General features: G+C 40.0%; 2 protein-coding genes across 2 annotated transcripts in view; one reads left to right on the forward strand and one right to left on the reverse strand.

Moving 5' to 3' along the window:
* The window catches only part of LOC147300656 (uncharacterized), a 423,782-nt gene that overhangs the window by 21,088 nt on the left and 381,166 nt on the right, over positions 1-21,528 (forward strand). The gene's annotated exons all lie outside the window — the stretch shown is intronic.
* On the reverse strand, positions 12,595-21,444 carry LOC147300657 (uncharacterized). The gene is made up of 4 exons (XM_086285027.1): positions 21,214-21,444; positions 15,023-15,676; positions 14,367-14,697; positions 12,595-12,611 (listed from the first exon to the last, which is right to left on the reverse strand). Exons 1-4 carry the CDS (start codon positions 21,442-21,444, stop codon positions 12,595-12,597), a joined length of 1,233 nt encoding a protein of 410 aa, XP_086141153.1.

The following is a 21,528-nucleotide window of genomic DNA, read 5'->3' on the forward strand; positions in this document are numbered from 1 at the left end:
AAGCTGCAGTCAGCTGAGACTGAAGAAGTCACCTGATCAGTGAGCAAACGTTTCTGAAAACGTCCAGATGAACAGAATCAACCTTTTGGGATCAGCCAGCAATGCAGCATCATTGTTGTTCAGCTTCAGAGGTTTGCAGGAATGAACTGATGACCAGAAACAGCTGCAAAGTCCAAGAAAATACCAGCTGGAGTTCAGCTGCATTTGAAGAAGTCAAAGAAAAGTAAGGATGGCAAAGGGCGACGTTTTCTTCCAAAGAGCTGCAAACATGGTCGACGCCTCATTAGAAGAATCATCTGGACATTTGTGAGGAACTCTAACCAAGAAAGCAACGTCACACAGATCCAACAGACAGTTTCCATGACTGCAAGTGTTGAGTGGAAAAATGCTACATTGCATTATTGCATCCTCTCACCACAGGAGGCGCTGTTGGCACCACTGATTGCTGATCAGCTGTTCTCTGATGATCTGATTGATACTGTGAATAACGGGACTCACTGAACTCTGTGACACAGTGAAGATTACAGAGTTTAACTTCACCCTTTAAGACTGACCACAGAACCAAGTCCGCCAGAGCTTTTGTTATATTTTTACATGCTGTGGAGCCATTTGTGGGAGCATTTCAAGTTGCTATACATCAATACAACTGTTATAGCCCTAATTTTAATAATATGTATGCATTAAGTCCATAGTAACTACATAAACTGCAAAAAAAACCTCTGCTCATCCATCTCTGTGTGTATCAGGATACATTTGGTTCATAATACACAGAAAAATCAGAGTTATTACCTGTAATAAATGTGAAAGATTCCTGCAGTGATAACCAGGCAGGACTGAAACACATCCAAGCTGTCACCACGGTAACAGCACCGCCCATCCACAGGTGAGGGGAGGAGCAAAAAGAGGGACTTTGACCATTTTATACTAAAAACACTCAACTAATGTTTCTAATATGAAACAAATAAGCCCACATTAATGTGAGCGTTTATTAAATAATAATAATGATGATTTCCTCCTGATCTCATTTCCACAGCAGAGAAAACTGTGGTGTATATTGAGGTGGAGGGTGTGGTCTGTGGCTCAGGTGTAGAGTGAGGGTGGGGTGCACCACAGCAGCATGCTGGGACTGCTGAGGGTGGAGGAGGGAGTGATGATGACATCAGAGCTGCAGCACAGAGACCAGTGAACACACAGTCTGTTCATCTTTGCATAGATACAATATACAGCACAATATTGAATGACAGACACGCTGTGGGAGCTTCCACAGATACACTGACGTCAGCATCCAGAGTCCTCCTGCTGCTCCCCCCTCAGAGCCCCGTGATCAGCACCAACACATTCAGTTAGATGACAGAGTCCAGCTGCAGCTAGAATCAGCTCCCCTCTGTGAACAACAGCACAGCGTCAGTGTTTCACACTCAGTGAAAGGAGGAAACAGCAGAAGAACACCATGTGTGCTACGTTTCCCAGGACACACTACAAACTGCACAAATACAGAGCAGCACGTGGAAGGACCTGGAGCTGCATTTACAGAGCTGCAGACAGCGTGATGTCCTGTATGGACAGGTGGAAGGAAGCAAGTCCTCAGCTGGAACACTCGTGTTTGTCCACAGACAGGAAACACAGCAGGAAACTTCCTCACAGAAGTGCAGCTCATGGATAACACACTTCCTGTCAGTCAGAATGAGGCTGCAGCCAAACACAGAAAGGTGTTTTTGTCCAGATGAGCCCAGAGAAGAAACACGAGTGTTCACAGACATCAGAAGCTCAGAGAGGTGAAACATGAGGTTGGAGTCCTCGTCAGCATCCAGAAGAGCTGCTGTGAAACCCTGAGTACTCATGACAGACTCTGATGGCACAAACACATCATGATTCAAACAGAAAGACAAACATGGAGCTCCTGATCCTCCTGCATGAGAACAAGCTGACATGAGCGCTGTGTCTGAGAGTGTCTCCCTGTCACAGTGACAATAACACAGCTGCTGCTCACAGTCATTAAACTGACCTGAGGTCAGCTGTGCTCCTTACATATGAACCATGTGACCTCACATCAGTGCTGTGGATGACTGTAGTCATAGAAGAGTAGAGCTGTAGCAGGTGGTGTGAGGAGGAGGTGGTGTATTCTAGTTAACGCAGTACTGAAACACTCCAGCAGAGGGCGCTGTTAAGTCCTTATTGTAACACAGTTACTGTGTGCAGTTAGACTTCATACATAATCTGCACTTATTTCCATCAGACATGCTGTCAGTAAATGATTGGTTTCTATTGATTCTACTTCCTGTTGACTCGTTTGATGACAGTGAAACAATCACAGCTGATTGTGTGATGATGTAAACTGTCACTGTTACATTCAGTGTGTGTGACATAATGTTAGTGCAGGCTGATAACAGCCTGGTTCTGTTAGAAACACATGAACGTGTCCATAGATCAGTGTGTGTTTAACATGAGAGCTTCAGCCCTGCTGATGTGTTAAATAAAGACATGCAGGAAAACTGATGAGACTCTGAAATAACTCTTTATATTTATAATGTAACTCTGCATCAAAAGAACAACAAAGGATCCCAGACAGGTTTCTGTGAACAAAGACCATTCTGATGTTTCTGTGTTTCTAACACTTTGACATTATTAGTAAACAGACTGCAGTGAGCAGCATTTATAAAGAGCTTCTATATAAAGATATGACAGCTGTTTGACAAGTTTATCACTCTGTGTTTGGACCTGATCAGTCCAGCTGTTTACTTGAAACATGTTCATTTACCTGTTCTGTTATATTCATGTTCTTGTCTCTGTTGAAAACACATTTTAATGTCCCTCAGATTTTTCTCCCAGATGAATAAATATAAAAATGACACAAACTGACTGCAGCTACTTTTTGTCCTTTCTGTCAAAAACCTTCATGTGACTCATGAGAGACACGTTTCAGCTGTTTGTGACAGATCAGAGGCCAACAAGTCATTTATAACACTTTCCATCATTGTTTAAAGTTCTCAGTGTTTCTGTGTTGCTGCGTATAGGATCTCCCAGCATCATCACTGTGCTGTCCAATCATTGTGTGCGAGGTTACCCTTATAGTGCGATGTGTGTTTGCACAAAGAGAAGCATGTGTGTCAAATATAAATAAGCACAGAACAGAAACAGCTGCTCGTTTCTTCTGTTTAGAGTCAAGTTAGTGTTTTGTGTCTTTGTTTGAGGCCTGATGTCGAGCAGAGGTGTGTGTAACTGCACTGCTCTGTTATATGTGTGAAGTGTGTGCTTCTCTTCAGCATCATCTTTGTCACTGCTGATTCCTTTGTGTCATCATGTGTTGAGAAGAGAGAACAGTTATAACGGAGGAGCAAAAGGAAGCCCTGAAATCTGCATCAACAAGGAAGTGTTGGCTCACCAGTGATCCCAGCAGAGCCACTGGTTTGGCTCCAGTTGTTCTAGATTCAATGATGTTGTTGCTACAGATACATGTCAGCATCTTTATTGAATTTAATATGAAGCAGAAATGGTGTCATTAGGAGAAGAAGAGGAGAACAAGTCCGGCGAGGAGGCAGCAGCTCTTAAAGATGAAACAGCAGCTCAGCCCTGAGCTCAGAGAGCTGCACATGAAAAAGCTCCTCAAGCAGATCCTGTCAGAGGTTTGTCATCAACAGGAGGAACTGTTCACATCATAGGATGAAGATGCTGTCAGCTGGATGAAGAAGGTTATTTAATGCAAACGTTCACACTGAAGTCAAATTGTTGTCGTGTTGAACAGATTCATGTACTGATCGTCTCCAGAATGTTAGAAGAGCTTCAATGAATCATTAGAAACAACTTACAGCTGCACAGCTGTGTCAAACACATCTGTGTGTCATTGTGGGATTGTTGTGTTTCTACATGTGACACACGTCTAAAACATGCACACAATCTGAACACAAACAGGGACTCATGTGTTCCCACAGCCAGATGCTGAGAGCCATTTCCTTGTAGTCCTGTGTCTACATACATGAACCATTAGATGTTATTGGAATGATTGTCAGCTCTGATAGTTTCATGTGTGTTTAGCTGGACGCTGTTTGATCCTCGACATGTTTAAAGGTGTCCAGTCCTGAGACACTGGGGCTGGAAACAGCTGTGATGTCATTGGACTGTCACACAGACAGAAGTGCATGAAGTGAGCAGCCGAGGAGCCGCTGATGTTTTGGATTCAACAGCATTTGAAAGGTCGACACAGACACATTTGCACACAGAAAGCTGAATCTGTCATATGCCACAGTGAACTCACTGTTCAGTGTTTTTCAGGAAGCTTCTTAACTGCCTCTGCTGCCAAACAAGCAGCTGATGTCCTTGAGAAGAAGCTGAAGAAGTCTTCAACAACAAACACAGGAAGTGGACTTTCAAATACTAGATTCACTTTAGACTCACAGAGAAATGACTCAACCAGCTGTGTTTGACTATATGAAAGGTCAGTGTGTGTCTGCACACAGACTGTTGTGTTGGACTGTTATTCAGTTGTCTGCTGAATGTTTTCAAATGTCTGCATCTCAGCTGTGATGAGGCTGGGGGTCATGGGAGGCCACCGTAGCAGCCTCTTCAACATCATGACATCATCATAAATGCTGCTGGACTGTCTGATGGGCTGACGGTGAAAAAGCCGTCGGGAAGGAAACAGAAGACATTTCAGAGGCTGCAGCAGATTTCTTTGATTCGGGGCCTTTTTCAGCTTTATTGGACAGAGCAGTGAAGATAAGTGACAGCAAAGCAGAGAGAAAGGGGGCGTGGCCCGGGTCAAAGCCAGGCCAGCTGCTCTCCACCTCGTGGTCACCTGCTCATCCTAGTGAGCTCCACCAGCAGCCCTTTCACACACTTTACACTGTCAAACACTGTGTGTGGACCTCAGCTAACAACAGGCTACATTTAAGTCTGGACTACATGCTTTTATATTGTTTTTATTCCATCAGCAGCTCAACATCATGAGCAGCTTTGACATAAAGACATCAAACTCAAGCTGACTTTAAACTACTTTTAATACAGGGGCTCAAAAACAACAACATCTTTATTATATATCAGGACACAAAGTCATTTCATCTCAAAGGGAAACAGCTTTATTTGGAATAACCAGCACTATCAACTGGTTTGGGATCTCCACCAGTTTCATGTCTTTGCAGCTTCTCCAACAAAGTTCCTGTAAAATCAGCATGTTTGTCTTTATTGGTTTGATAGTGATTGATTATTCAGTCCCAATCTGCTGTCATCTAAAGAACAAAATGATGTTTCTATGAGTCACAAAGCTCCAGATGTTGTCGGCTTCACAAAGAAAACAAAGAACTTAAACACAAAGTGTTTGGAGCCAAAATGTTCCCAAGCTGCTCTTTTTGAAATGGCAGAGGTACAGTGGTGTCTAACAGCACACTGTGGAAGGCAAACATGTTATTGTTGGATGAAACTTCATGAATCCTTTGTAGATTTGAGCTGTTGGAGCCTTTCTTTTCTCTTCAGGTGTACAGATGCTGAGGAGGCAGGTGAAGCAGGTGGAGCTGTTGTGATGCTGCAGAGGGTGTGTCTTAGTAACTCTGTGAGGCAGAACTGGATCCAACATTGTGGATGTGTTGTTGTTGGAGCCATTAAGAGTCTCTGGCCACACTGTAGGATTTCCCTTTGATCCACTGTGGGGGCATTTTGGAGTCTGTCAGTGAAACTCTTCATGTTTGTGTTTGACTCCAGTTTATAGAAACAGAGAAATGTGTCATGCTTTTGTTCGGCCTCCACAAATACACACATTTGTTCATTGGTTGGACTTTTTGGAAGGAGACACATTGAAAACCATGTTAATAAGATCTTGTTGTTTCCTGTGGATCCGACACAGAGAGTGGACTTCAGACAGAAAGCGTGGAAGAGATTTTAGAGGCCGTGTGTGGCAACAGGAAGTTTCTGTGTGTTTGCTGATCTTACATGTGGAAAACAACACGTGATGTTTGTGAAGTTCTACAATGATCATTGTTCTCACAGCATTTTGAGTGGGAACAGTTCAAACTGGGAGTAGTGGGAGTTATTTACTGATTGAAACAAGCTGAATGTTTCTGTGACGATGAAGATCAGCAGCTCAGCTGATCAATGAACTGACATCTATCAGTCGTTTCATGAGATGAAGTCATCAGCAGACATTTGTTCTGACTGTGTGATGAATGTCAGAAGGTCAGGGCTCTGCTTTAGTCACTGCTTGATGATCATTGGCTCATTGTTGAATCCAGGGGCCCAGTCTGACCTCTGACCTTTGCTGCAGGTCTTCTGTGTTATCTCCACTTTCATGTCTGATCTTCTGCTGTATCGTCCAAAATAAACATCTGGATCATTTCCAACACTTCAGCAGATCTTTAGTTTGTGCAGTGCAGCACAGAATAACACATATTGTACTATACTGCCCACTTCCTGATCTTATTGGATCTGTGTGTGAGGTTGGTGAAGGAAACACATGTTTACTGAGTGAGTCGCTGCCATTAGGAACTAGTTTTTATATCACAGCCTGGAAATCACACAGGACCATTTCTGCAAGTGAAAAGTCGTCATTGGAGGAAAATGATTGTGTAGTTTGTGCGACTGAAGAATTGTCCCAACTACATGTGCTGCTGACCTTTGTGAGATTATTCGGTTATCATATGTTACCTTATATATGTAATCAAAGTAGTTGATACTGCTGTAGATCATATTATACCCTGTCTTATTTAATGAATCATTTCAATGTAAGCAGCTATCTCCTGGAAGTTTTCAGTCTTTTGAATATGTGGCTTTACAGCTGAAGGCCCCATCCAAAGTTGTGTTTCTTAATGTTTACAGGCCTCCCAAATACTGCACAGACTTTTTTAATGACCTCAGTGAACTGCTGTCTGTGATCTGTGTTGATTTTGACTGTGTAATTATTGCTGGGGATTTTAACATCCATGTGGACAACCCTCAGGACAAAGGGACTAAAGACCTGAGTAACACTCTGGGCAACTTTGGGCTGACTCAGCATGTAACAGAGGACACACATAATAGAGGACACACTCTCGACCTACTGATCTCCAAAGGCCTGAGCATTTCAAAGGTTACTGTGTCTGATGTGGGCCTGTCTGATCATTACTGTGTTTTCTTTGAAAGTAAAATCTCAGCCCACACAAATATATCAACAACAGTGATCACAAAACGGTGTATAACTGAACACAGTAGTGCAATTTTTAACCAGGTCTTCCCATTAACACCTGACCTGTCCAGAGGGTCAGTCAATGAGCTCGTCAATAGCTTCAATGCTAACATGTTAAATGTAATGGACACTATTGCTCCCATTAAGGTGAAGGTTATCTCTGGAAGGAAAAAGTCTCCATGGAGAAACTCCACACTGGTGAAAAATGAAAAAAGAGAGTGTAGGAAAGCTGAGCGCAGATGGAGAAAAACAAACCTCCAGGTTCATTATGACATCTATAAAGAGAAACTTCACAATTATAATTTACAACTGAGGAATGCAAGGAGGTCCTACTTCTCTGACATCATCACTAAAAACAGCCATAATGCTCGGGTCTTATTTTCTACAGTTGACAGGCGAACAAACCCTCCTGTGTCAGTGGCAGCTGAACTTCATTCGACCATGGCCTGCAATGACTTTGCCAAATTCTTCACAGAAAAAATCCAAAAAATTAGACAAGCAGTTGGTACATCAACAGCAGATCCAGGATATGTACTGTGTCCACCAAAAAACTGTTTAAACACCATGAAACAGTTTCATCCGATTAACAGCAAAGACCTGGAGGACATCTTAGGTAAACTGAACAACTCCTCCTGCTGTTTAGATGTCCTGCCAACAAGTTTTTTCAAAAAGGTCTCAAAGACTTTAGAGTCAGACCTGTTACAGATCGTCAACTTTTCTTTATTATCAGGTGTGTTTCCAGAACCACTAAAAACTGCTGTAATTAAACCTATACTGAAAAAGGACAATCTTGACAAGACACAAATGAACAACTACAGGCCGATCTCAAATCTCCCATTTTTAAGTAAGATCATTGAAAAAACAGTTTCTCAACAGCTCAGTTACTTCTTAAAACAGATCCCTCAGGTCATCTGGATCCGGTCTTTTATCAGTTCCCAGAGTCAGAACCAGACACGGAGAAGCTGCATTCAGCTTTTATGCTCCTTATATCTGGAACAAACTCCCAGAAAGCCTCAGATCAGCTGAAACACTCAGTTTATTTAAATCCAGGTTGAAGACTCACCTGTTCTCAGCTGCATTTGAATAAAGCACCAAATCCACACTTTAAGCTTAAATTTCAAAACTTACATTTAACTACTGATTTTATCTACTGTTCTGATCTGTTTTGATTTTATATACTGTTTTGTTTGTTTGTTTGTTTGTTAATTAGTTAGTTTGTTTGTTTGCTTGTTTTAATCAATTTTAAATCCTGCTTTTTATTTGTTTTTGTTTCTAATGTCTCTGTAAAGCACTTTGAATCACCTTGTTGTTGAATTGTGCTATACAAATAAACTTGCCTTGCCTTGCCTTTAACATAGAGTGTGTGATCAGTATGTAGTTTTAGTTTGCATTATACTTCTGACTTAAAAGAGTGTGAAAATCATTAGATCTATTGGATTGACCTGTATTACTTGACACTGTTGAATGTGTTACACTGTTTCTTGACATGTCATACTGCTGAATCATGAAGAGAATGTTGTGTGCAGAGGACCTTGTGCCGATAATAGAAGAGACAGACCACATTCCATACCCCCACCTTACAGAGAGCAGAAAGACAAGGAGCCGAGGTCATAACTTAGGCGCCGTAAGAGAGAAAGAATGTGAATGTTTAGGCTTTTACGACTAGGTGGGGGCCGCTAGAAGCTATAAGAGGCTGTGTAACCCGTCACCACTTTGAGACTTGCTGTGACCCTCTGCAGGCAGGTCTCCCCATCATGATGGTTCTTATGCTCTTAAGTGTTGAATTATATGGAAATAAATGATTGTTGATTGAGCATTTATACACCGAGTACTGTCCTTCCTTCAGCCCAAAGATTCAAAGAATTGGGAGATTTTCAACACCTTTGACCTTTTCTTTAGGTGCACAGAGGAGTCTGTGGAAACATCCAGAACTGAGGCAGTGCTACAGATGTCTTCAAATAAAGTTTTGTATTTAACCTGTTATTGTGCAGCATACAGCCCACACAAAGTTAACGAGTGGCATTGACATGTAAACAGTAAACAGTACTCCATGTAATCAGAATCAGAATACTTTATTGATCCCTGGGGGAAATTATTTTTTGTTACAGTGCTCCATTTTAAACCAACATTAAGACAAGACAGACAATACGCTAACTAAGAATAGTACAATATATACATATATATACATACATACATACATAAGTCACTTATAAATAAATATTTGGAAAAGAAACATGTGTAGCTGTAGCAGCAAACAGTGTGTTAAGTGGATGCGTTGTACAGGGAGATGGCCACAGGCAGGAATGATTTCCTGTGTCGTTCAGTGGTGCTTTTCGGTAATCTCAGTCTCTCACTGAACGAGCTCCTGTGACTGACCAGCATGTCATGGAGTGGGTGGGAGGTGTCATCCAACATAGTCTTTATCTTGGACAGCATCCGCCTCTCCGACACCACCTTGAGGGAGTCCAGCTCCATCCCCACAACATTGCTGGCCTTACGGATCAGTTTATTAAGTCTGTTGGCATCTGCGACCCTCAGCCTGCTCCCCCAGCATGCAACAGCATAGAGGATCGCACTGGCCACAACAGACTCATAGAAAATCCTCAGCATTTTCTGGCAGATGTTGAAGGACCTCAGTCGCCTCAAAAAATAGAGACGACTCTGGCCCTTCCTGTAAAGTGCTGTGGTGTTTTTAGCCCAGTCCAGTTTATTGTCAATGTGTACTCCAAGGTATTTATAGTCCTCCACAATGTCAACACTGACCCCCTGGATTGAAACAGGGGTCAAGTGTTTCCTGGTCTTCCTGAAGTCCACGATCAGTTCCTTGGTCTTTGCCACGTTGAGCTGCAGATGATTCTGCTCACACCACGTGACAAAGGAGTCGACCACAGCCCGGTACTCTGTCTCATCATCCCTGCTGATGCATCCAACCACCGCAGAGTCATCAGAAAACTTCTGAAGATGGAGGTCTCTGTGCAGTGGCTGAAGTCTGTGGTGTAGAGGGTGAAGAGGAAGGGGGAGAGGACAGTCCCCTGTGGCTGGATGGCAGTAGCGTGACTCCCCAGTCAGCCTTTGACCAGTCCAGTGTTTCTGTTTCAGTCATTTAAACATTGTGATATCCAGATAAGTGAAATACCCTCCACAGAACAGCAGCATGACTACATGATCTCCCTAATCCGGCGATACAGGAACAGCCGACTGTCTCCACTACTCCACTTTCTCTTAGCATTAGCCATGCTAAGTGTTTAGCCTGATTAGCGTTCTGGCTCGGCTCTACAGGTGCTTTAAGAAAAATAAAGTCGTCTTGTTTGTTGAGCAGTACTTTATCAATGTTGTTGCTGTGCAGGTAATTATACGCCTCGGTGCTCTTATAATTACACAATTCCTCGCCAACAACACCTTCGGAAAATACAAGTCATTAATAATGTGGATGTAGCTAACATCGGGCCATAGTTTAAAGTCATCTACCGTGAGAAGTGACGAGCGAGGCACTGCTACTGAACTGTTAAGATTTTTCAAACATCTCTACTGTCTATACACCTTTAATGTGTTGCCATTTACACCAGGTAAAAACACCTGATTCATTCCAGTTTCTCTGCTTTCACTTTGATTCATGTCAACACGAAGCCTGAACGTCTGTGATGAACACACTATCAGCATCACTGACATATTTCATCATTTAAAAACACTTCCTGTCACTGTGGTGGTTACAGTGACATCATGCAGTTTATGCTTTGACCTCCAGAGGGCGACAAATCAGCACAGACAGAGAGCTCCATTCAAACTTTGCTGCCATCAGGAATAATTCTTCAAATATAATCATCAGTGTTTGAGCAGTTATGATATCAGGGACAATCTAGACATGTGTGACAATACTGAACATGTCACATGACACACCTCAAACATCATGTGATCCACTCTCAGTCTGCACTTTCATTCATGACTTCAACAGGTTGAAATGAGCTTTGAAGAAACATTCAGTGAAATAAATCTTTCATGGATTCATGTGAGCAGCAGATGAACTTTACAAAGAATCAGTGGATTTATCTTCTGTTTTAGATCAACTTTGATCACTTCGAGCCATCTTAAGTCCGTTTGTTCTTCTCACTCACTAACGTCTCATATGATTTCAGATCCCTGCTGTTCCCCAGCTGCCCTGTAGGTGGCCTCAGTGTGTCTCACACCATTTACAGATGATTACAGGTCGTTTACAGTTCAAACAGGTCCAACATAAGAAATATGCAGAAAATATCCTGCTATAGCACTTTGGGTCAAAGTGCAGATGTTCCAGATGTTCTGAGTCTGTCTGTGTTTCATGTTAACATGTAGATGTTGGACCAAAGTGAAGCTTTTTGATGTGACTGCAGGAATGTGAAGTGTAACTCTGAGCTGTAGGAAATGAAACTAAACGGACTTTTTCTCCTTTATTTATAGGAAAGTGTAGGAGAGCAACAGATGAACAAGCGTTACTGTAACAGGAAACATCAGAGGACCTTTATGTTCATCATCATCACTGTTTCCTTGTTCTGTCACAAACACACAACACTTCCTGCTCTCTCTCTGATGGATCTGATTGGCTGTTTCATTCACAGGAGGTCAGGGCGTCACACAAACAGCTTTAACTGCACAACGACACACTTTAAATCATCTGCAGACAAACCTGTGTGTTTGATTTATGAAGAAATAATAAAGACGTGTGTACAGCTGTCCATGAAGCAGCTTCTCACACAAACTCTGACACTTCAGCCACTTTAATTCCTGCAAAGCTGCGTAATAAAGAGCTGTGACTGCTATGAGCTGCTGATGATGACTGCATGAAGCTCTCAGCTGAAGCTTCTTTCATTTATTTTAATGTTAATGTCGCCCTTTTAAACAAAATAATATTTTCCAGTTACAAAATAATATTTTCCAGTTACAGAAATCATAAAGTCCAAACTAAAGTGCTACTGTTGCTATATGCATTTTATATAAATCATGGATGATGGTCCTGACATGAAGGAAGAGAAAGTTACAGGTTGCATCCTTTGACTTTGTCTCCGTGCCTTTGGGCCATTTTCAGAAGGACAGATGTTTCTGTTCAATTCTTAAATCAATTTTTTCAAACACAAACACTATTTTAAAGCTTCTAGAGAGTAAAATATTAATGATAATTATAATAACAATAATAAAAACAAAAGATCTCAGATCCATCAAACCAAGCAGCAGAAAGAACAATAACTGAAGAGAAAACTTTAACCTTGTAGACTTCATTATGTTCCAGCTGCTCTACAGACGCTGTGACCTCGAACTTAAGCAGGTCGTAAAGTATGTGCAGCTCAATAACTTCATAATCAGACCCTGTGGTATTTAGGCAGCAGAACAACTAAGAATAACAACTACAAAGAATGTTTTTAGGTTTCTGTTGTACTGCAAGGTTCTGTACAGGAGAACCAAACCAAGAGCAAATATTACGTCTCATTTACACCTGAGCACGAAGAGCCATCAACATTTAGCAAATTGAATCATCTTTGTTTAGATGCAAGAAGAATCATATAGAAATGAAAAAGTAGAAATAGAAATCCAGAGCAAAGATATCCTCTAATTCAGCGTAGCACATGTGCAGCTGCTGCGATTCACGTAAGCATTCGGCTCGTCGCTGTTGCAGATTTTTCTCTCGCTGTTCTGGCTCACAGCGCTGCAAACACAAAAATAAATATCCCCAAAGGTGTGAAAGGGAGCTAATTAGTAAGAGTATTGTTACTCTCCGCAGGAGTCGTCCAGCAGTAGAAACCAGTCCAATAACAAGGTGTGTAACATCTAGCAGGGTGACAGAAAAACCCAGGGTAACTTCTAAGGACCTCAACGTCTCTCTCACATTGTGTTTTTAAACATGCTTCCATTTGTCACTTCAGTCTTTACTCTGAAATACAGGAAGAGAAATCATGGCTGAAACAATTTCTCATGAAACCAGGGGTGTGGTCCAACAGTCAGTTTGGTGAGGAAGGTTCCTAACTGAGAGAAGTGACCCAGAAGTATCTGTGTAGCAGCCACAATGAATCCAGATCATGAGCTTTATTAACTGATCAAAGTCTCTTCTTTCATCTTCTGTATCATTCAGTTTGCATTGGTAATGCCCATTATTGTAATGCTTTTTTAAGACCAGCAAAACTTTATTTCACTTTGGGTTAGCTGGGATAAGTGATGGATGGAGGGAATTTTACTTCAGCCACAGAAATCCTAAACAGGAAGGAGGAGCAGAGTTACAGTGGATCACTATCCAGCAGGGAAACAAGGTTTATTTCAATTTCTTGGCCATGAGTGAGATTTACTGAGTGGGCAAATTAGGGAGACGACACCATCAGATCCCGAGCCCTCCATGTGTTAATCAAGAGACGGCTGCTGTGCTACATCCATAAATAATGAATAAATTAGGAGCTAAAGCTGAAAGGACAGTTTATTTGTACCATCTTCACGTGAACACATTCAAGAACATCACAGATGAAGAAACATTAAAAACTTCCACACTACATAAAGCAAGAAAAATAGTTTTTCTTTCAGGTGGTTTCAGAAAAACAGAAACATCAAACATCTCCAAGACTCTCTTTGAAAGAACTAAAAACCTTTGTTCTCATGGTCCAATCATGAGTGAACTCCCCGATGAAGCCTTGTGTGCTAAAACATGTCAGAGTTTTAAAGGTTAAACATGAGTTTCCAAAACGTTTTGCTGGAGAACAATGAACTATTTGACTGAGTTTCAATCATTTACAGACGAGCAAAACCAGGACAGAGAAAAAAGGACAAAACTGACTCAGTAAAACAACAGAAAAGAAGATCCCATGTAGATCTGTATTATGTAGAAGTTCAGCCCAGCAACCAGTTCAGTTCAACACAAGTTTAAATGATTCTATCTGAACTCTGTGGAGCCTGATCTCAAGCTTTTTGAGTCTGACACAGAAACCAGAGGATCTTTCTGTGTCTTCAGATTCACTGTGATCCAGTGATGGGAGTGATTTCAGCCCTGAGTGATCGCGCTGATGTTTGCACAGAGCAGACAATGAGGTGAATGTTTGGGCACATTGGTAACAGTGAAACAGTTTATTAGTAACGTGGGATCGTTTGTGTGCAGAGTATGATCTGAGCTTCCTGAAGCTCTTGTCACACTGGTCACAGCTGTAGTTTCCTTCTATGTGTGTTCGTTCATGACTGTTACGATTACTTGACTGTGAGAAGCTTCTCTCACAGTGTCTGCACTTGTGTGGTTTCTCTCCTGTGTGGACTCGTTTGTGTGTTTTAAGCTTCCATGCAGTGGTGAAGGATGACCCACACTGATCACAGAGGTGCTTTTTAACCCCACTGTGAATCAGTTCATGTTGTTTTAAATCACTTGGTGTGGTGAAGCTTCTCCCACATTCTTTGCAGTATTTCAGTTTGTCTCCAGTGTGTCTACGTTGATGTCTTTTTAGGGTCTTTTGCCGACTGAAAGTTTTTCCACAGAGGTCACAATGAAAGTCTTTCCCACCACCACAGTGATGACAGGGTTGAGAACTGGATCCATCTGTGTCGCTCTGCTTCTAAACAAAGACACAAAGACAGTGTAAGTCAGTCCTTCAACATTTGTATCCTGAACGTCGCCTGAAATAAAGAGCATCTCTGCAGACGTCCAACTACATTTGACTGTTTCAGTTAACACACTCAGTTTACTGGGCTGCAATAACTACAATACTACCACCATAATACTACAGTAATACTAAAATCATAACTGAAAGGAAAATCTGAATAATCACTCAGAGCTGCTTTTCCATGCAGTAGAATTGCTAACATGCTAACACAGTTTAATGAGCAGAGTTGTTCCAAACAGTCAGGCTAAAATGACAAGATAACAATATAAATACATACCTCACAGTAGCTGCACTTGTAGAGTCTCTTTCTGGTGTGGATCTGTTGGTGTTGTCTCAGGTGCTGTGGAGATTTAAAAGTCTTCTCACACAGGTCACATTGATAAGGTCTCTCCTCAGTGTGGGTAAACATGTGTTGTTGTAAGTGTGCGTCTGTTGTAAACTGTTTGCCACACTGTTCACAGCAGTACACATCATGTCTGGTGTGAATGCGTAGGTGTGTATTTCGGCTCCCTCTCCGGCTGAAAGTTTTTCCACAGATGTCACAGCTGTATGCCTTAATTCCAGAGTGGGTAACTAGATGCTTCTGTAAGCTGCTACTCTGAGTAAAAGCTCTGCCACACTGATCACAGCTGTACGCTTTAACTCCACTGTGGATGAGTTGGTGTTGTTTTAGGGAACGCTTCAAGGAAAAAGACTTTCCACACTCGTCACAGCTGAACGGTCTCTCTCCAGTGTGGATGACCTGATGCTGTTTTAGTGAAGCCTTCAGAGTAAACTCCATCCCACACTCGTCACAGCTGTATGCCTTAATTCCAGAGTGGGTAACTAGATGCCTCTGTAAGCTGCTACTTTGAGTAAAAGCTCTGCCACACTGATCACAGCTGTACGCTTTAACTCCACTGTGGATGAGTTGGTGTTTTTTTAGGTGACCCTTCAAGGAAAAAGACTTTCCACACAAGTCACAGCTGAACGGTCTCTCTCCAGTGTGGATGACCTGATGCTGTTTTAGTTTAGCCCTCACAGTAAAACCCTTCCCACACTCGTCACAGGTGTGTTTTTTCTCTCCCTTTCTTCTGTGAGGTTTGTCGGCCTCCTGAGAGCGCTGACTTCTGGCTCCATGTTGGTCCTGCAGTGACAGAGATACAAACAGAGGCAGTGAGTGAAATGCAGTCGTGGAACAAACTCAACCTTCAAACTCCATTAACACTAGTTTTAAACCTGAAGGTGGAGCGTGGCGCCAAACACCTTAAAGGTCTCTTATCCCCACCTGCTGGTAGTTCTAACACATTACATCCAACCTGCTGTTAAAGATAATTCATGACTGTTCAAACACTAAAATCATGCCCATCCCTCCTGATTGTGTACACACACACACACACACACACACACACACACACACACACACACACACACACACACACACACATTATTTTATAATTTAGATTATTTTGTTGTTTCCTATTACATATTTCTATAATTTGTATAGATTTATACAGAATTATTCAGTGATAATAAATCCTATGTTTGTTTATTCTAAAGGAACCCCGTTAGCTTCCACAACAGATGTTGCTCGTCTTCCGTCAAATACTCACATAAAATATTACACAATAAAGTGGATTCAAGATATCCACATAATTTCACTCTTACATCCACAGTGAGGTTTCACAATTGTTCAAATATAAGCAATCAATAATAATAATAATAATAATATCAATAACATTGAGGCACATTACACAAATTTCAAAAACAAATCATGTCTTACAATATTTACAACAACTAAAAGCTCTGTAAATCGGCTTTTAAGTGTTCATTGAAGTTTTGAATAATTCTCTAATTTTTTAAGGCAACTTATTCCACTTAAAAGTTGCTCTAAATGTAACAGTTTTACAAAACGTTACTTTTAACTCGAGCATTTACTAAATTGCAGCTTGTTGAAAACTGTGTAATATGATGATGTATTTCATCTGGATACTGCAGCTGAGCAGAATAAATGTGGTGTGTTTAACAGAATTGCTTTCTTTAGAACTACAAGTAAGCCATAGAATATTTTAGCCTGTACAGGAAGCCAAGAAAGGTTATTATGCATTTGATCAATATTAGTATAGTATGAACATCTTCACACTAATCTGGACGCCTTATTCTGGACTAACTGAAGTCTGTTAAGATCTGTCTTATTAGCTGCTGACCAAATGATTGAACAATACTCCAGATGAGACATTACTAGTGCATTAATGACATCTTTCATAATGAAGAAGTGATACACAAAGAGCATTTCATAGCCATAGCTATGCCTTGTCAGCAGAGTTATGTGACATTAGTGATGTTTGTACTTTCAGCGTTAACTTGGTTTTAAAGCCTTTAAAATATACGCCGTTCAATAGTCGACCTTCATCTGACAGAGAATGTGATGATTTTGTGGATAATTAAAGTCAGTCATATATCCACAAACACAACAAGCTGAAAGTCAGTGATGCTGCTCGGTTTGCAGTCCTGAACATCACGGCACAAGCAGGATTCACTGCACTGTTAATGTTAGCTGTGTTATATTGCTGCCTCTGTTCGGTGGTGTCGAGCCAAACGCACTTTAACGTGTGTTTGAACGAGCTGACGGTTCACTCGTTAAGCTGAAAGAAAGATGCTTTAATCACAGCAGTCACACATGTGTCCACTGCACCATCTGGAACTCTTCTTGTTTACACTCGTAATAACACAAACACTAAATCCTGCTTCTCTGGTGCTGTTGTGTAGCAGTGTGTACACCTGAGACTGTCACCTGTCTGTCTGTCCTGCACTCTCTCTCTGTTTCTTTCTCTCTGATTGTGGAATAAAAGTATTCATTCATTTCATTTCATTCATTTATTTGTTCATTTTCAGGCACAACAAATACCTATATTGAACATAAAATACACAAAACAAAAAACAAAAATTGCCTGAAAAAGGAGTGGGACGAAGAAAACTTATTAAATCCCACCCCTATACTCACTCATCAACAAAAAAAAACAATAAACTTCCCGCAGCTACGCCCATCATTGCATACAGACCCATCAACAGCCCCGGGCAGATACAAGCATCTAAGCGGCAGCTCGCAAACAACAATTAGAGTCTTCATAACTGAATACAGAATATATAAATTATAAATTGCATTACCACAGGTAACAGGCAGTAATAACTACAAGTAACAAACACACATACATATACATACATATATATCTACACACACAAGTACATATATGTACATACATACGCACACTTTTTTATTTTTTTTTATTTTGGAATCCATACCAGCAATGGTAAGAGAACAGACATTACAGAGCACACTAAAACCATCATTGAGTATACTGTGACCAGACCAACTGTTTGTAGAGAAATTTAAATCTATGAATATTTTTGCATTGTTTCAATTGTAAACTCAGACTGTTCCAGATTTTCACACCACATACAGACACACAAAAACCTTTACGGGTTGTTCGAGTTCTGGGTAATTTGAATTCTCCAAAGCCTCTCACATTATAAACCTTTTCTCGAATTTCAAATCTAGTTTGTAAATTTGCCGGTAAAAGTTTAATAAAAGCTTTATACAAAATTATGGATGTATTGTAATTAACCAGATCCTGGAATTTAAGTAACTTTGCCTGAAGAAAGAATTTGTGAGTATGATCTAGATAACCAGCCTTGTGAATAATACGCAGTGCTCGTTTCTGTACTGTGACTAATGGATTAGTTGTATTTTTATATGTATTTCCCCACACTTCCACACAATATGGAAGATATGGAAGAACCAGAGTACAGTACAGAGTACGAAGTGCATCTTTATCAAGGAATTGTTTCACTTTGTTCAAAACTGCGAGGCTTCTAGAAATTTTGGTTTTTATGTGTCTGACGTGGGGTTTCCATGAAATTTTATTATCAATTACGACTCCCAAAAATTTGTTTTCACTCACATTATCAATTGGTACACCTTCAATGATAATTGGTAATTCTATATTATATTTTAAATTACCAAAAAACATTGCTTTAGTTTTATTTATATTTAATGATAATTTATTTATGTCCATCCATTTTTTTATTAATTGTAGCTCCCTGTTTACGGTCATTACAAGATCAGTATAATCATCGCTACTGAAAAATATGTTGGTGTCATCTGCGAACAGTATGAGTTTAAGTACTTGAGAAACATCAAAAATATCATTTATGTATACATTGAAAAGTTTTGGTCCCAACACTGACCCTTGGGGAACACCACATGTAATACCAAGTTTCTCTGAATGGTAATGCCCTATGCTAACATATTGTTCCCGACCTGTTAGGTAACTTTTTAACCAGTTACCAGCTTTCCCTCGAATACCATATCTTTCCAATTTATCCAGTAAAATTGAGTGATTGATTGTGTCGAAGGCCTTTTTGAGATCAACAAAAATACCAACTGCATATTTATTTTTATCCAGTGTATCAGTAATTTCTTCTACTGCCTCAATTATCGCCATTGAAGTGGTTCTTTGCGTTCTGAAACCATACTGACCAACATTTATTATTTGATGTTTTTCAAGGAATTTTTCTAATCTTGAATTAAAAAGTTTTTCTAGAATTTTTGAGAATTGAGGCAGTAGAGAAATCGGCCTATAATTGGTAAAACTGTGTTTGTCATTACTTTTATATAGTGGTATTACTTTCGCAATTTTCATTTTTTTTGGAAAACAACCGGACTGAAATGATAAATTACAGATATATGTTAAGGGACTAGCAATATTCAGAATAACCTGTTTAACTACAGACATATTTATGTCATGATAATCCATTGAAGACTTACTTTTACATTTTAATGTGATATTTATTACTTCTTGCTCATTTGTAGCTGAGAGGAACAGTGAAAAGGGATTTGATTTTATATTACTGATATTTTCATTTTTATGACACGGGATGTCCGCTGCTAGTTCCGGGCCAACATTTATGAAGAATTTATTGAACCCATCGACAATATTACTCATGTTGTGATTTTCACCATTTGCATCAGTAAAATATTCAGGATATGATGTTCCAGAAGATCCTTGTTTAATTAAGTTGTTTAACACATCCCAAGTTCCTTTTATATTGTTTTTATTTTTATATAATCTTCTTCTATAATAAAGTTGTTTGCTCGTTCTTATAATATCAGTCAATTTATTTCTATATGCTTTATATCTTTGTTCCACTTCTTTTGTTTTTACTTTGATAAACTGTTTATACAGATTGTTTTTCTTTTTGCAAGCATTAATAATTCCTTTTGTGAGCCAAGGACTTTTTATCTTTTTTTTCTTTGTCATGTGTTCGTTTACAGGACAATGTTTATTGTACCACATAGTAAAAATATCTAGAAAATTATCATAAGCCTTGTCCACATCTGACTCTTCATACACCGAACTCCAATCTTGTTGTGCTAAATCGAAATTGAAGGCATGAATTGCTTCTTCATTTATTGTTCGCTTTGCTATCATGATCTTGGTATCTATTTTTTTTAAATCACAGTCACACAAAGTAAAAACTGGTAAGTGGTCAGTTATATCACAGACAAGCAGGCCACTATTAGTTTGGAAATCCATGACATTAGTAAAAATGTTGTCAATAATAGTGGCGCTATGTGATGTTATTCTGCTTGGCTTTGTTATTGTTGGATATAGTGATAAGCTGTACATTGTGTCAGTAAAGTCATCAATGGCTTTTAACCTTGTTGGATTTAGCAAATCAATGTTAAAATCACCACAGATAAATAGTAATTTTTGGTTCACCGAAGCAAACGTTTTTTCTATCCATTCATTAAAAGTGTCAATACTTGAACTGGGTGTCCGATATATACAACTTATTATAACATTTCTCTTTTTTTCATTCATAATCTCAATAGTCAAACATTCCAAAATTCCATCAATAGCCATAGACATAGTTGTTACAACATTATATTTTATAGAGTTATGAACATATATAGCAACCCCGCCGCCCGCCTTATTTAATCTATTCATGTATTTTAAATCATATCCATTCAAACAAAAATCTATTCCTTTATCGACATTGAACCAAGTTTCAGTGATGGCTATAACACTAAAGGGGCGAGAAAATTGTTGCAAATAGTCCTTAATGAAATCAAAATTAGAGTACATACTTCTGCTGTTAAAGTGAATTAATGAGAGCTTCCCGTCTAGGTTAATTTCTTTTTCATATTGTTCCTGAGTGAAATAATTACAATTTTTAACAAAAGAAGAGAGAAAGTTACTTTCAGAATCTATTTCTGGATCTATTATATTATGCTCCTTATATTCACAATCTAGATCAATTACTTTCTGTTGAAGAATTAATTTCAACGTGTCCATGTCATTTCCTGGTGTAATTGATACATTGGTGTCAGTTATACTTGTCCAGATCCTCCATGTTCCTCACTATCAGTACTTTTGCCTCTTCTGGTGTCCCGCTTAGCTTAATGAAAATCTTACAGTTTGTTACCCATGTATGTTGTATTTTACCGTTCTTCTTCAGTTGCCTTGCCTTCCTCGCGATGTCTGCGTTTTTTCGTGTCAGATGCTCATTAATGAAAACGTCCGTGCCTTTCAGTTTGCGTCCTTGTTTCAGCAGTGCGACCTTGTTCTTCCGATTGACAAATCTCATAATGATGGCCGGCAGTCTGTCACTCCTCCTGGGCAGTGAGTGACATGCTTCTATGTGCTCCAGGTCCATCTCTATCCCCTTGCTTTGGAGGAAGGACGCCACCTGTTGCTCCACCGAGTGGGTCTCCTCGTCGCTGGGCTACCCGACGTTCCC

The sequence above is a fragment of the Aulonocara sp. 'chitande type north' Nkhata Bay genome, unplaced genomic scaffold (genome assembly GCF_057382095.1).
Source record: "Aulonocara sp. 'chitande type north' Nkhata Bay isolate Kocher_YH1m ecotype deep benthic unplaced genomic scaffold, A_spYH_male_GT1.1 unmapped_scaffold_20, whole genome shotgun sequence".
NCBI lineage: Eukaryota > Metazoa > Chordata > Actinopteri > Cichliformes > Cichlidae > Aulonocara > Aulonocara sp. 'chitande type north' Nkhata Bay.